Source organism: Hyla sarda, chromosome 1, assembly GCF_029499605.1.
Source record: "Hyla sarda isolate aHylSar1 chromosome 1, aHylSar1.hap1, whole genome shotgun sequence".
In the NCBI taxonomy this organism is placed as follows: domain Eukaryota; kingdom Metazoa; phylum Chordata; class Amphibia; order Anura; family Hylidae; genus Hyla; species Hyla sarda.
The window spans coordinates 176,959,828-176,974,306 of NC_079189.1; the positions used below are offsets into that span (position 1 = coordinate 176,959,828).

The window sequence follows — 14,479 nt, forward strand, 5'->3', positions numbered from 1 at the left end:
AAGCGATTGGTGGGGGGTTTGAACAGAGTAGACTGTTGAAGATTGAGGGTTAATAAGACTAATCTGTCCATGCAGTCTGCAGAAGCCAGAAACCAATGGAAGCATTCATTGCAGATAACTGGGATTATAACCCCATCACCTCATGCAGCGCACAAGCAGTTCCGGAATAATTCAGTCATTAAACTAAATTATTGAAGACATGTTGTTAGAACACAAAAAATTTCTCTAGAATTATTTTATATATACCGTCTATTTATTATACTTTCCAAATACAATCTATTATAAGAATTATAACCATCTTCTGCTGGGTATGTTTTATATGGTGAACGCTTATATTTTATTTGAAAAATTATATTTAGAATAATCAGGACAATAATTTATTATAAACATGATATCAAAAGGGCCAGGAATTTTTTTTTATATTTTCTATATATGCATGTCATGAGGGTATAACATTAGATCATTATGTGATACACTCATCCCACAAAAGATGAAAATGCTTAAGGTGTGTCAATGAAATGCATTCTCCATATGATAATCCTCTCCAAATCCCTGTTGTACTGAATAACTATAAAGCCTTTATCCTAAGCCTTTCCACTCTCTTTGCTCAAATCGTGCACTTAATTTAATACTTCAGATATCTGATGTAAATTAATACATGAATGAGATTCTGTATAGAAGTAACACAATTCTACTCATATATGGGCAATCACAGAGATGGTGGCGAGTCATGCCCAGTGGTAAAGGCTGGTTTAGCATGTTTGCAATTAGAATGCATGAAACCACTTATTAAAACTATTTATATATCATTGATAGGATGTGTGTTGCATTTTAGTTATTTCAGTTCTGATTTTGATCACATCAACATTTCCACTATAGTGAAGTATATAGGTATGTAGGTATAACAATCTGTCAGCATAGTGGATTCCTATAAGTAAATTTCAGCTATGGCTCAAGTAGAGGTCTTGATAGTTACATGCAGACCTGAAAGTGTATATGTACAGTAAAGTCAATTTATTACCAACTTTCACATAGGTAATTATGACAACAGACTATGATGTGGCTTTAAACTACTGCTTTCTTAGAGGAGGACGTACAGTAGTAGTGATAAATTCTTCATTAGGTTTTACTGGACATTCAGAAGAGAAAGAACAAATCATGTAACATCAAATGAAATGATATGAAATGCTATGCAGGTATAATGTGTATTTTTGGGTTCAGCAAATGAAATGCTATGCAGGTATATTGTGTTTTTTTGGGTTCAGCAATTTAGATGCAGAACAAAGAAGAACTATGCAGCTACATAACAATAATTTTGGGCAGACAAAAGTTTTGCAGGCCTTTTTGGAATTTTGTAAATGAGGGTTTTATGCAGACTCAGTGCAAGTATACTTTACATCTAGATGGAATTAATTATTCAACTATGAATCAATATTAACAGTTTTGGCTCATAAATTAGAAAACGCTTTACCTGCTCCCCATCAACTCCTGGAGGTCCAACAGGGCCCCCCTCTCCCTGTAGAGACAATGTAGATTACCATGAGCTTGGCGATTTGTCACGATACCTTCAACATTTGGTGGGATGATCTCTGAAGTTTCAGCTAAATCATGGGACTAAACCAGTCTAAACCCACTGCATCATATTAAAGAGGAGGTTGCAAGAGAAACCAATGACGATATAAAGAAAACACCAACTGTTGCGAGTGTGGGTGAATCTATTGGTAATTTCATTGAAATCAGTTCTACAGGATTGCAGTGTTTACTGTGTTTGCATTGTACATGTATATATGCAATATTCCTTCTATGTAACATATTGTATAGTACACAGGAGAAAAAGACTAAGAAATAATTATAAAAACTAATAAGGATGATATAATAGTGTAAGCCAAGTTTAGATATCATTTTTTAAGGTGATCTTTGAGTGGTCTAAAAGAAGAAAGCTGCAATGTAAAGAATCATGTCTTCATAAGCTAGGAGACAAGCCACAAAAGCTGCTTAAACAACGTTAACAGTAAATAATGCAATTTAAGCTCATAATGCCACAGCCACACCATGCACAAAACAAAACACAAAATAACACTTCCAATGGGGAAAAAAAATGGTTTAATTTTCTGTTGAGCATTAGCAGTAGGAAATTTGTAAATGGTTGTCATTTATTTTCTTCGAGGGGTTGTGAAAGCTATCCCCAAGACAGGCCATCAACATTAGATTGGAGGGAGGGACTCCTACTCTCGGCAGCCCCACTATCCAGCCATTTTGACATAAATTCTGGATATTGTAAGAACGAGCAAAGCAAAACACTGAGAAGGCTTAAAGGGAACCTGTCAGCAGCCATACCCGCACTAACCCGTACTGCCTATTAGTGCGGGAGAAGCTGATTAAAATTGTGTTTACCTTATCTTTCTAGGTGCTGCTGTTACGATAAATCGCTAAAAATTATAATATGTAAAAAAGACACCCTGATGTACACTGGTTCTTTTTCCTGGCAGGTCCCTTACTCATTCCCCTAAATGAGTACGTGCTGGGATCCCATGCATGTGTGATGTCCCAGTAATTATGTTCTACAGTCCTGTCAGGTTGAGTCTCTGTACGTCCTCAGGGTGTGAATAGGTTGTATATTAAGTGCAAAGGACCTTTGAAGTGAGTGACATGATTGTTAGTCACATGATAATGTGGTCACATGTTTTAGTCATATGTTTGTTACCCAGAGAGCACCAGGTCACCCGCAATTGGCCTATGGGCTCCTTGCTCAGCCCCCCTTCATAAGAGGGGGAGGTACTACAATCCCTCTCTTGTGTTTCAATTTCTGCTGAGGTCAAGTCCAGTCCAGACATCTCAGGGTCAGTGTCCAGCACATATTGAGGCCTCAACCTAAATTGCAGCCACAAGTCAGTAAGTCAAGTCATCTTTATATGTTTTAATCATCTTCAGATAAGGCGTCAAATCAATTGTAGTCAGCATGGCCTGCATCTATAGTCTCTCAAGTCACTGCAAGTTCCAGCAAGCTGCGAGGTCCCCAGTGTTACTGGTCCCCTCTCTGGGATCCTGGCTGAACTGTACCATCTGTCTACCTCAGTAAAAAGCTACAGTTAACCTTAACCTGGCCTTGGACTATAATTTGCCCCTGCCTAACCTAGGACTAGCAGTACTACCTTTGGGTGGCAAACCATGCCCTGGCATCACAAACACGAAGGGGTTAATACCATCTACCCCTGGGCAACACCATCTGCCCTTTACACCTCACACCCCGTGGCTCACAACACATGTGTGTTCAGATCTATAGCACAGTCAGCCTGGACTATCACTGTGTATGTACAGGATCCTGGCATATAACATCTAGGTGCGGAAGATGAATGTAGAGGGTCTGAGTAAGGAACCGGCCGGGAAGAAGAACCAGTGCACCTTGGGAATAGGGAACACCCCGAGTTCACCAAGAGCCTCATTTACATGTTGTGGTTTTGAGCTATATATTAGAAACCGCAGCACCTAGAAAAATAAAGTTAACACCATTTTGGTCAGTGTCATCCGGCAGTACAAGCAGGCTAGTGTAGGTGACACTTTCGTCAGTTTCCTTTTAAGTACTACAGCCCATTCAAATAGCTGATCTATTATTGATGGCATATACGTAGGATGATTTTTTACTTTGTTAAAGAGAAACTGTCAGCCAATTTACCCACACTACACTGGGTTATAGTGTGAGTGAACAGGAGTCCATACAGGGGTCACTTACTTGTCTGCCTCCACTGGCCGCTGAGTTATGCCACAGTAAATTTCCACTGTTTGATCCCAGCATCATGCTTTAAAGGCGGGGCTCTCGCCGGCCATCTGGCTCTGCCGCGTCCTAAGCCCGCCCCCTTACTTAGCATAATCATTATCCTCCCTCACTACACCTGACTTCTGGGTAGCAAGGGACCGGCGCATGCACAGTTACGCTGCGCAGGGCGGTTCTCCCAACACACAGCTCTCACATCATCAGGACGTAAGAGCTGGGTAAAAACTTCAGCTCAGGGGGCATGTGACTCCATGTCACTAGGACATGGAGTTGAAAATAATGAGTATGCTATGTAAGGGGGCGGGCTTAGGACACAGCAGAGCCAGACGGCCGACGGGGGCCCCGCCTTGAAAGCACAATGCTGGGAACAAACAGCGAAACTTTACCGGGGTATAACTCAGCGGCCAGTGGAGGCAGACAAGTAAGTGACCCCTGTATGGACTCCTGTTCACCCACACTATAACCCAGTGTATTGACTTTAGTGTGAATGAACTGGCTGACAGTTTTCCTTTAAGCCTGGATACTCCCTTTATTCACTAATTTTAGATGTTTCCATGGATTGCATTAATTTCATGGGGGTCAAAGAATGGGCCGTCTTCTTTCCAGAAACTGTGCAACTCTTGTACTGGTATAGAAGCTCCGCACCACTCATTTTATAGGGGCTGAGTCTTAACACCAAACACAGTAAATGAACAAGAGGGATGCTGTTCTGGAAAAGCAGCCATGTTTTTCTAATCTCCTCCCCCTTCTTTAGGCTATAGGCTACTCTGAGACTTTAAGGCTACTCAGAGACTTTTGTAGTAAAAGTTACTGGTTTTCAGTAGACAGCTGTAGTCCACAGGGATGCATGTAACTCAATGTGTTCCTTTGGACTGCAGCTTTCACTTCACTTCAGAAAAAACTTTGGTTAAATTGGCCACAAAAAAGCAGCTTGTAGCTCCTGCCTAAGGCCTAAGGTCATTTTCATGCTCAATATTTAGCATCAGGATTTGTAAGTCAATACCAGGAGTGTAATCAAATCATGGAAGAGGGGCAAATACTTCAGTTATACTTTTTGTCTTCTTGTTTTCTTAGAAATCCTTTTTTTACTTTTTATTTTTATTTTTTACAAATACTGATCAAAATACTGCCTTATGAAATTGATGGAAACAATACATGGATTCTCTGGGGTGATGTGGGGGACCATGTCTGCTGTCATTATTCTGTTTCCCTTGTGCATGCCCATATAGTATGCCTCATGGGCAGGATATGTAACTTACCCAGTAAAAATATATATAGTGTATCCCATTCACAGACTTTATGGATGAGCAACGTGTAACTGACCAATAACTGCCATCTAGTATGCCGCCATGTTGTGATTCAAGTACGTCATTCGGTCAGTTATTTTGCCCTTGTTTAAAGGCTAGAAATTATTGGATGATGTGATAATTCACATATCGCTACAATTTATAAACAAGCTTGTATTTTTGTTTCTTTGTATTACACAAAAATGAACTCTAGAGGGCAGCAAAGTACTAGAAGAATGATGAAGAAAAAGTTCACACATCCAGTACATTCACATATAAAACAGAAATGTAGAATTTAGAGCCTGTGTTTATCACATTTAATAATAGGGAAAAACACCTTTGATCCAGGCAAGCCAGGTGGCCCAGGGGGTCCAGGAGGTCCCTGTTAAAAACAAAAATAAACTTTTTTACATGAAATAATATGTAATGGCAGAAACAGCTGACGTGGTTAAGGGGTGACATAATGACATGACATTTGTTAAATGCAAACAATGTTATTCATTTTTTTCTGAAATGGAACAACAAAGAACCTTCTGGCTTCTTTCTTAGAGTCTGTAATGTCTGTAAAGCTTTCCCTGTTACAGATCTGGCACCCTTCCCTACACGACATCTATCTATGATTGGAGGATATTTATACAAGAGATGCGTTCCATAACATTCTGTGGTCAAGATGTTTATTTTCTCTACAAGTGTATCCCTGGGTTACAGCTAAATGGGCTAATATATATGAAAACCACATTGTCTGTAATTCCATATTGTATTCTACATGATCAAAATCAAGCCTGAGCGTTCTGAGGTCATTGAAGGGCTGTCATGGGGTAAAGATGTGTACAGGTGTACAGCTGACATCCTGCTGTGAAGCTTTAAGGTCATTTATTAAGACTTATATTAAAGTTTTCTGTCATACAAAAGTAATTTTTTCACAACATTTTTGTCATACTTATTTTGCCCTATTATAAGCACCGAGACCTCGACTGATCAAAACTTTTGATGCGTCTTTGTGACATGTTGAAAGTATATATATATATACACACACACACACACCACATAGGTATTAAGCTACAGTGTACCTGACAGTGCCGAGATTCCCAGCAATAATTACAACGAGCAAAAAGAAACAGCTTTACTGCACCTCACTCCCTGGCTAGTAGCAATCTCTGTCCAGCTTAACCAGACGGCCCCATTATAAGCACTGAGACCTCGACTGATCAAAACTTTTGACGTGTCTTTGTTACATATTGAAAGTTTTTTTTTTTTAAATGGCAGGGAGACTTTGGAATGTGATGGAAATCACTGCAAGCCAGGGTGTGCATCGCTTGATCTCGTTCTACTGATCGGTGAGGCTCTCAGCGCTGACACCTAAGATCATACGTTTTCTTCAAAAACATAAGACCTTGGACTTCCGGTTCTGACACGGGCATGTGAGGAGCACAGGACCGGAGCTCCCGAACCCTGGACCTCTTACCTGCACCGTACCGCCTGCCAGGAGGGATTCTTACCTGACCAACATATTGCCAGGGGTCCTGGAGTCTTTGGGGAGCACTGGTTCCCTACCCGCTGGCAGCAAACATTCCCCGGCGGTCCCGCACGGCCTGCCTGCCGCAGCCACCATCTTCTCCAGCACAGCTGTGCACAGTGGAGGGGCTACCGGATCGCCTTCAGGTACTCAGCAGGACCATACTCAGGGGCAGTCGGTGACAGGTCCCCCATAGAGAAGCCCCAGCCCCAGCGGTTGCTCTGCCTTGCTCCGCTCCGGATACGCTTCCCAGGGGACAGAAAATTTACTCTGCAGGACAGGGCCATGTACTACCCCTGATTCTGCTGCCATCACTGCACAGTCAAAGCTCCCTGGAGACTACATGGTCACTCCACGGCTGCTGTGAGGGTGCAGGGACTCTTTCATTACATCCTATTGTTATCAGTGACTGCTTTTTGCCCCCCTTGTTTTGACCCTCATGGATCGCTTCCTCAGTACAGGCTCTCAGCATGGGGGTTCTCCAGTGGCAGCACTCTCCTCAATGCCAGAACCTCACACGGATCCAGATCCTCAAAAAGCACCTGCCACGGACTCACAGTCACACACTGTGGCTATGGAAATCCCTGACAGCCAGCCACTGTTCACCCCTGATGGCAGAGCCTCAGTGCCACCCACACCCCCTCAACTTCCTCCATTTGTCGGAGCCTCAGAGGTTTCCTTTGCCTCTCCAATGGATTTACAGATCCTGGCGGCAATCCTGGTCAAGCTAATCACCCCTACTATTCAGCTGACCCTTGAAAACACCATGCGCTCCACGTTAACTCAACTGCAAGCGTACCTAGGTGTTCAAACAGGCCATATGGATGAGGCAGAACAGTGCATTATCACTCTAGAGGATGAAAACCGCGGCCTAGCCACTAGACTCCGCCAAACAGAAACAGATCTATGCTACGTCAGTGAGAAGCTGAAAGGCCTGGAAAACAGATCACAAATTTATGTATTGTGGGGGTCAGTGAATCTCTTCCCCCTTCTGACCTACAAGACTTCTGTGAAAGTGATCTGCCCAAAGTTCTTGGTCTGGCGCACAAATGCAGGGTGGAGAGGGCTCATCGAGTAGGACAGCCCCAGTCAAAAACCTTGCAGTCTAGGCTGGTGGAAGATTCCCGCCCCCGGAAAATCATTTTCATACTGCTTGACTATAACGACAAAATGGAGCTCCTGAGGGCTTACAGAAAACGCTCCTCTCCCCTCACTTTCCGCAATAACAGGATAATGCTCTTTGAGGATTTTTCTGCTGATGTTGCCAAGTGCCGGAGGGCTTACAGTAAAATCTGAACTGAGTTATTCAAGGCGAAGAGGCGTTTCCAACTCCAGTATCCTGCCGTTTTTAAGGTGTTCCAATCAGATTGCTCCTTCTCCACTTATTCAACTCTGACCACAGCAGAGGCCGCTTTACAGGATCTCTTGAAGGAACCCGCCCACCCTGCTCGCTCTCTTTCTCACCATTCACCATCTCCCAGAAAGCGGGGTGAACCATCTCGCCATCCCTCCCGGCACAGAACCAGCTGCACTAGATCCCCGGGCAAATCCAGAAAGTGCCGCAAGTCAGTGAGGAGACGTAGTAGAAGCAGAAGCAGCCATTCTTCCTGAGTATTATTTTGCATCTGCCTCTCCCTCTGTTTCCACGGGCCTCAGTTGATACAGATCCACAGGGTCGTTTTTTATCATAATTCTGGGGGGCAATGTTCTGTAGTGCCTTAAATAATTATTGCCTTTTGATGCTGTATTTTCTATCTGTGTTGACATTAGCTGCTTTTATAAGCTGGTAATCATATGTTGCTCCACCTAATTTGCCCCCTTTTAATGTTCAGTTATCTTGGGCCTTTGCACTATTGGGTCTGTCCTGTTAGGGGTCCAGGGTGGGAGCTTTGGTTACCCACATGTCTAAAAAAGGTGAAGTCCCTTACCCAATTTATGGCCGTCCTTATTCTGTTCTAGGATTGGTCTGTCTGAGGGTTTTTGTTTTCTCATTATTGTTCAACCTCTGGTTACCTCTCTCTGTTTTTATGTTCTGGTCCCCCCTCCCCCTCTATGTGTGTTTCTTGCGATGCTTAGCGCACTTTAACCTCTGTTTTCAATACATTGATGGCCCCCTCTGCTTTTTGCTCCTCTCCTTCTCCCACGCTCCACCTGTGTCCGCTCTGTTCTCTTATATTTGGTACGTCGATGGGTCTAGCTCCCCACCCCTCCTCCTTGCCCCCGAGGGGCTTCTATTTAGCTATATTTAAGATGTGGACGTCAATGTGTAGTGACGAAGAATGTCAAGGGATTGCACTCACCTCAAAAGCGCAAGAAAATTCTGCGTTTTCTGAAATGCCAGCGTCTGGACACAGTCTTGTTACAGGAGACTCATCTGACGGAGCAGGACTTCCAGAGGATGCAGAAGCTTTGGGTTGGCAAGGTACTGGGCAGCTCAGCGGTGGAAGGCAAATCTGGAGTTCTAACATTGATTAGTAAATCCTTTCCACATAGTGTTTTTTCACATGACAGTGATGATGAGGGGCGCTTCTCACATTTGAAACTAGTTCATAATGGTGACACTTTTCATATATATAATGTTTATGCTCCTCATGGTGATAACTCTTCCTTTTTTACATCCCTAGCAGATACTTGTAATAGCTCTAGTGGTCTGCTAACCATCCTGGGAGGGGAACTGAACACTGTGGTTAACCAGTTCTTGGACACACATGAGTGACAGGTTCCCCCACCCCTTTCTGACGCACACAGGACTGCTAGATTCCTGGCGACATTTGCACCCAGACGGTTGTGAGTACACAAACTTCTCACATAGTCAATGCGAGACCACGATCCATGAACATGTCCTGGTCAGTCCCTTGTTGAGCTCCCGCTTAGGGATGGTGGACGTTCAGAACCTGGTCATTTCAGACACTGCGCCAGTGGTTCTGGAGCTCCTGCCATCATGTCCCAGGGGCACAGTTTTCTTATGGTGATTTCCATATTATCTAACAAAGGATGATTCCTTTCTGAGCCTTCTCAGGGGATGGTGGTTGGAATTCCAGATGGACAATGCAGCTCACAATGATAATCCTTCTCTGTAAGGGGAAACCGCGAAGGTAGTACAAAGGGGCAAGATTATGTCTTATAGCGGCCACAGTTAAACGGAAAACACTGGAGGGTAATGCAATGGCAAGTACAGCTTTAGCAAAGGCTTACTTGCGCTTCCTTGACTCTCCCACTGCGGAAAATAAACTCACATGGCAGGAAGTGAAGTCTTCGTATGAACTCTGGCTGGATAGGAAAGAGAGGATCTATAGATCACCTTTTGAGGCAGACTTATTAAGGCAGAGCAATAAGGCAGGACGCTTACTTGCACATATAGCAAAGGGATCCTGCACACCAGCATACGTCCTAGCGTTGTATGACTTGACGGGGCGCAAAACGCACAAACCACACTCCATTAACAATGTCTTGGGCTCCTATTATGCTGCTCTTTATTCTCCTCCCCCACCCCAACTGATGAAGGGGCAACATTTCTGGAGAAGATATCCTTATCATCTTTATCTGATGAGCAGCGTCAGGAACTCAAAGCAGATGTTACGCTGGAGGAAGTGGTGGCTGGCATTCACTCCCTGGCAACTGGGAAAGCGCCAGGACCAGATAGTTATCCGGGAGAATTTTACAAACCCCTAGTGGACCAGATATCGCCCCCCCCCCCCCCCCTTACTGGCATATTTTAACAAAATTTTATGTACAGAGGTACTCTCTTCGGCAGCAAAGCTGGCATATATTATGGTACTCCCTAAGCCTGGCAAGGACCCCTTAGAGCCAGGCTCCTGTCGCCCAATCTCTCTGATCAACCAGGATGTTAATTTTCCGAATGTTAGGGGTTATAATCTGGCTTGCTTGTTCCGTCATGCATTTCATTGGCTACATAACTCCAATTACTTCTCCAATCTAGTGGTGGAACAGGCGCTTGCTGCCCCCAGGTCTTTGCCGGCATTGCTCCACACATCTTACACTAAACTCCACCGCCTGCTACTCCCCTGGAGGTCAAGGGCTCAATACTACTGCATGAAACAATAGTGACATGAAAGGAAGTGCGGAAGGTTTTTGGCCCCCCATTTCTAAATGGATGGTATTGCATGACCACCTGAAATTCCCGCAGGGTAGATCTTCCCTGTGGTTTAATCTTTGGCTCTCTAAAGGTGTTCGGACGGTGGGGCGTAGATGGTTCTCCCCAGGAGAAATGGTCAACATATTAGAACTTCCCCAGTCTCATACCTTATATGCTAACCAGGTCCATGCCTTCTGCTCCTCTAGATTGAGGGATCTTCAGAAGGAAGCCTTGACCCACATTTTAGATGATATCATGAGTAGTGAACCCCAGAGACACTCAATTTCCGATTTGTATGCAGCCTTCCGTAACCGCTTTAGAAAAGTTGACCCTAAGCGTGTGTTCTATATGTGGGAGAGGTGGACGGGAGATACTGCCGTGGTTCGGAAAATGTTATTAATGAGAGATGGCGGGAGACTTATTTCAAGGTGGCCAACGCAGCCCTATATGGTTTCAATATTTTACCCTTACCATCCTTCCCGGATAGGATCACCCGCTGCCCTAAGTGCCAAACCCCGCTCACAAACATGTATCATGGAGTCTGGGACTGCTCTCACACAGCCGATTACTGGCACCTTATTCAGTCGTACATATATGATCATTGGAAGGTTCGGGTCCCGTTTACACCACAGTCATTGATATTCCACCAATTACGACGACCAGAGGGAGGGGAGGTGAGATATCCCCAGTTTATCCATGCAGTCCTGCTAGTTGCATAGAGGTGTCTGTTCGCTAGATGGTTAGATTCTACTACTCAAGATTTGCCTATGTTGATAGCCCAACTGAAGTATTTTCGAGCTGCCGACCGCTTGGACGCTGAGTGGCACTCAGACTCTGGCACGAAATGTTTCTTCCGGAAATGGAAGTCCTTTATTGTTAATCGCTATGACTCACAGGAGATCATATAAATTGTAAGACCCTTTAGATATACCACCTGGTACAATGTGGAATCTCTGAGAGGTTCTTTAGGGGCATTACGATTGCCGGATACATAATATAGTCTCCTCTTATTTTGGGCGACATTGCTCTAGGCTTGGACCCCCTGGGAGTCAAGGGAGCGGTAATTGAGATCGCTTGGGGCTATTGGACTGCAGAGCCGAACTAGATGATCTCTTGTCTGGAATGGGGCCTGGGGAGATTGGCTGTGTCTCCCTCTTCCTACTTACACCGCATGCTACTCCCTGTTCACGCACTCCGTGGGGGCTGTTACACCCTTTTTCTGGCCTGCTGTCTCTTGTTCTCCATGGATGACTGGGAGTTATTGTATGGGGGGAGAGGGGAGGTGGGGTCAAATGTCTTACGTGATCTGTTTGCTATACATAGCTATGTTTTTGTTTATTGCAATCCTTAAAATATCATGGTTATTGCCTATGTCATTTTCATTTCCTTTTGTTGTCTGTTTTGTTTATTGGAAACTTTTTAATAAAAATATATATAAAAAAACATAAGACCTTACTTATGTGAAAAAAAATTTGCTTTTTTATTTTCTTTTATTTTCTACAAGAATTAGGTCTGACTTTTTATAAAAAAAAAGTGAATGTGTTTCAGATCTAATGGGATAAACTGTTCAGACCCTTTTTTTTTTGCAAAGTGCAGGTTTCAGAAGCATAACTTAAAGGGCTGTTCTAGTGCTGCAAATGTTTTTGAAATGCCCCAATCTCTCGACACTGTTCTCTACTCAGTTTTAAAGACATTTTCAGCACCTAGTGTAAAAAATGCAACATGGTCGTTAACTACCATGTATTCTTATGTGGTAGAGGGAACTTTTAGGCTTAAGCATGTGTTCAGGCCCTTTTGTGACTGCTGTCTTTGTGCCAAATGCCCTTGAGTCTATAAGTGACATTATGCTCAATGAAGGGTGAAAATACTGTAATTTATTATATTGTATTTAAATACTGCAATTTATTATATTGTATTAAAATATTGTAATTTATTATACTGTATTCAAATATTGTAATTTATTACAATTTATGTAATTGGCCAGGCAGAGGTAAATTGACATAGAATGCTATTGCTCATTAAAACTAATACCCTAATACCTGAATTGTTAGTAACCATTGCATCCCATGTCTAATTTTTTCACTGGGTTAGGTTATAAGCCATTTAATAGGGTACATTGATTTTATAAAGCAGCAGGGTAACAAGTAACAATGGTGTTTAGTATGCAGTGGATTTACAGAAATGTGCAAGTCTTCCATGGCACTAGATTATGAGCATGCAGAAACACACAGCACACTGGACACGTATAACCACTCCATGCAGGTTCATTACCGTGACTGTAATGGCAGTAATCCTCTGATGGCAAGCCATAGTGACAAGAAATAACATTGTTCTTATTATTACGTCATACTACAATATTGTAAAGCTTTTTCTCTACTAAAATAAATGTGGGATAATTAAGCAGTAAAAAATCTGGCAAGCATGATAACTATACAGGATACGCTCCAGCCTCCAGTGGTGACAACACCATTCTATAGAGTTTTATCCGAGCACTTGTTCCCAAGTGAACCTGTGTAAAACTGTAACTGTCATATATAAAGTACTTGTTACTCCTCAAACTAACTAGCTTTTCAAGCTTACAATAAATCATGTGTGTCCTCTGCAGATGATGTCAGGCAATAATCGAGAGAATATCTCTATATTACAGCCAGCCAACAGCATTGAAAGAGACAGTAAAGGAGACAGAATGGTTTTGGGACTGCCAGGAAGTCAGTAAGATTAATGCACTCCCCTGGAAAGAACACTTGATAAAGCTACCTAAGTAAGAAAGCCCAGTTCTCCACAGAATAGTGCTCATAAACCTAGACAAATATTCCCTAATAGCCATACATTATCCTAGAAGAGGGGCTTACCTGCAATGCTTCCTGAATATTTCCATTGTAATCTATGATTTCCGTAGCTCCTTGATCGCCTTTTTGCCCTGGGGGTCCCTGTAGAGCACAAAGTCAAACCCCATTTTACTGTCTTGTTGACTTATCTATTTTATCTACTCATTTGTTTTAACTTTTTATTTCCTAAAAAGAGAAACAAAATAAACAATGATCTAAAAAAAAAAACATATTTTTATATTAAACAGTTAAAAATCAGGCCTGTTTTTTTTTTTTTTTTTTTCTTTTTTAAGTTCGGTTATTTGAATTTTTTTTGTGATATCGGGGGAAAATGTAAAAGAAAAATAAATTTAGGAAATAAGTGTGTGTTTTACATAAAAAAAAATTTCTAACAAGCATAAAGTGCCGGAATATTTTTTTTTAATGTAGGAGGGGATAGGAGAGGGGTTTGGAAGCTATTTCTTCATTCCCCTTAATTTATTTTTTATTTTGCACAAAGTACAGACCCCCCCCATATGGTTATAAAAGGCCTTCAGGGGGCATTTTAACAATGGTGTTTCCTTTTTAGTTGCTAATCTCTTCTGTAACTAAGGCTGACATATTATCCCCATTTATAGGAGGAATACAACCTTGGGAAATACATTATAGAGCTGATCTGGGTCAACAGGAGGCAGCATTTGAGTGCCAATCTGCTGATCGGCACCCATTTATGAGCCTTTACAAAGCTCAGTGAATTGTACAGCCACCTAAATTCATCATCATCGGCCACACATCAACTGTTTACATGTAGAGATTCCCATTTATCAAGTGGGGAAAATGCAATAATAAATCTGTTGCAACATAAGCCTGTAAATTAGCTGAGATTTAACTGAGGCTTTAAAGTCAGAGTTAAAATAATCCTACATTTTAACTTTGCTCGTAAAGACAAAAAAAAAAAAAAACATTATAGTACCCATGTCTGTTTTATTATGCATGTTAATT

General features: G+C 42.4%; 1 protein-coding gene across 1 annotated transcript in view; it reads right to left on the reverse strand.

Annotated features, from left to right (window-relative positions):
• COL25A1 (collagen type XXV alpha 1 chain) overlaps positions 1 to 14,479 on the reverse strand; it is a 452,042-nt gene that overhangs the window by 44,551 nt on the left and 393,012 nt on the right. The window contains exons 23-25 of the mRNA XM_056564488.1: positions 13,523 to 13,600; positions 5,396 to 5,440; positions 1,472 to 1,516 (exon numbers count right to left, since the gene is read on the reverse strand). Of these exons, the coding sequence (XP_056420463.1) occupies positions 1,472 to 1,516; positions 5,396 to 5,440; positions 13,523 to 13,600 (168 nt within the window). The remainder of the gene's footprint in view (positions 1 to 1,471; positions 1,517 to 5,395; positions 5,441 to 13,522; positions 13,601 to 14,479) is intronic.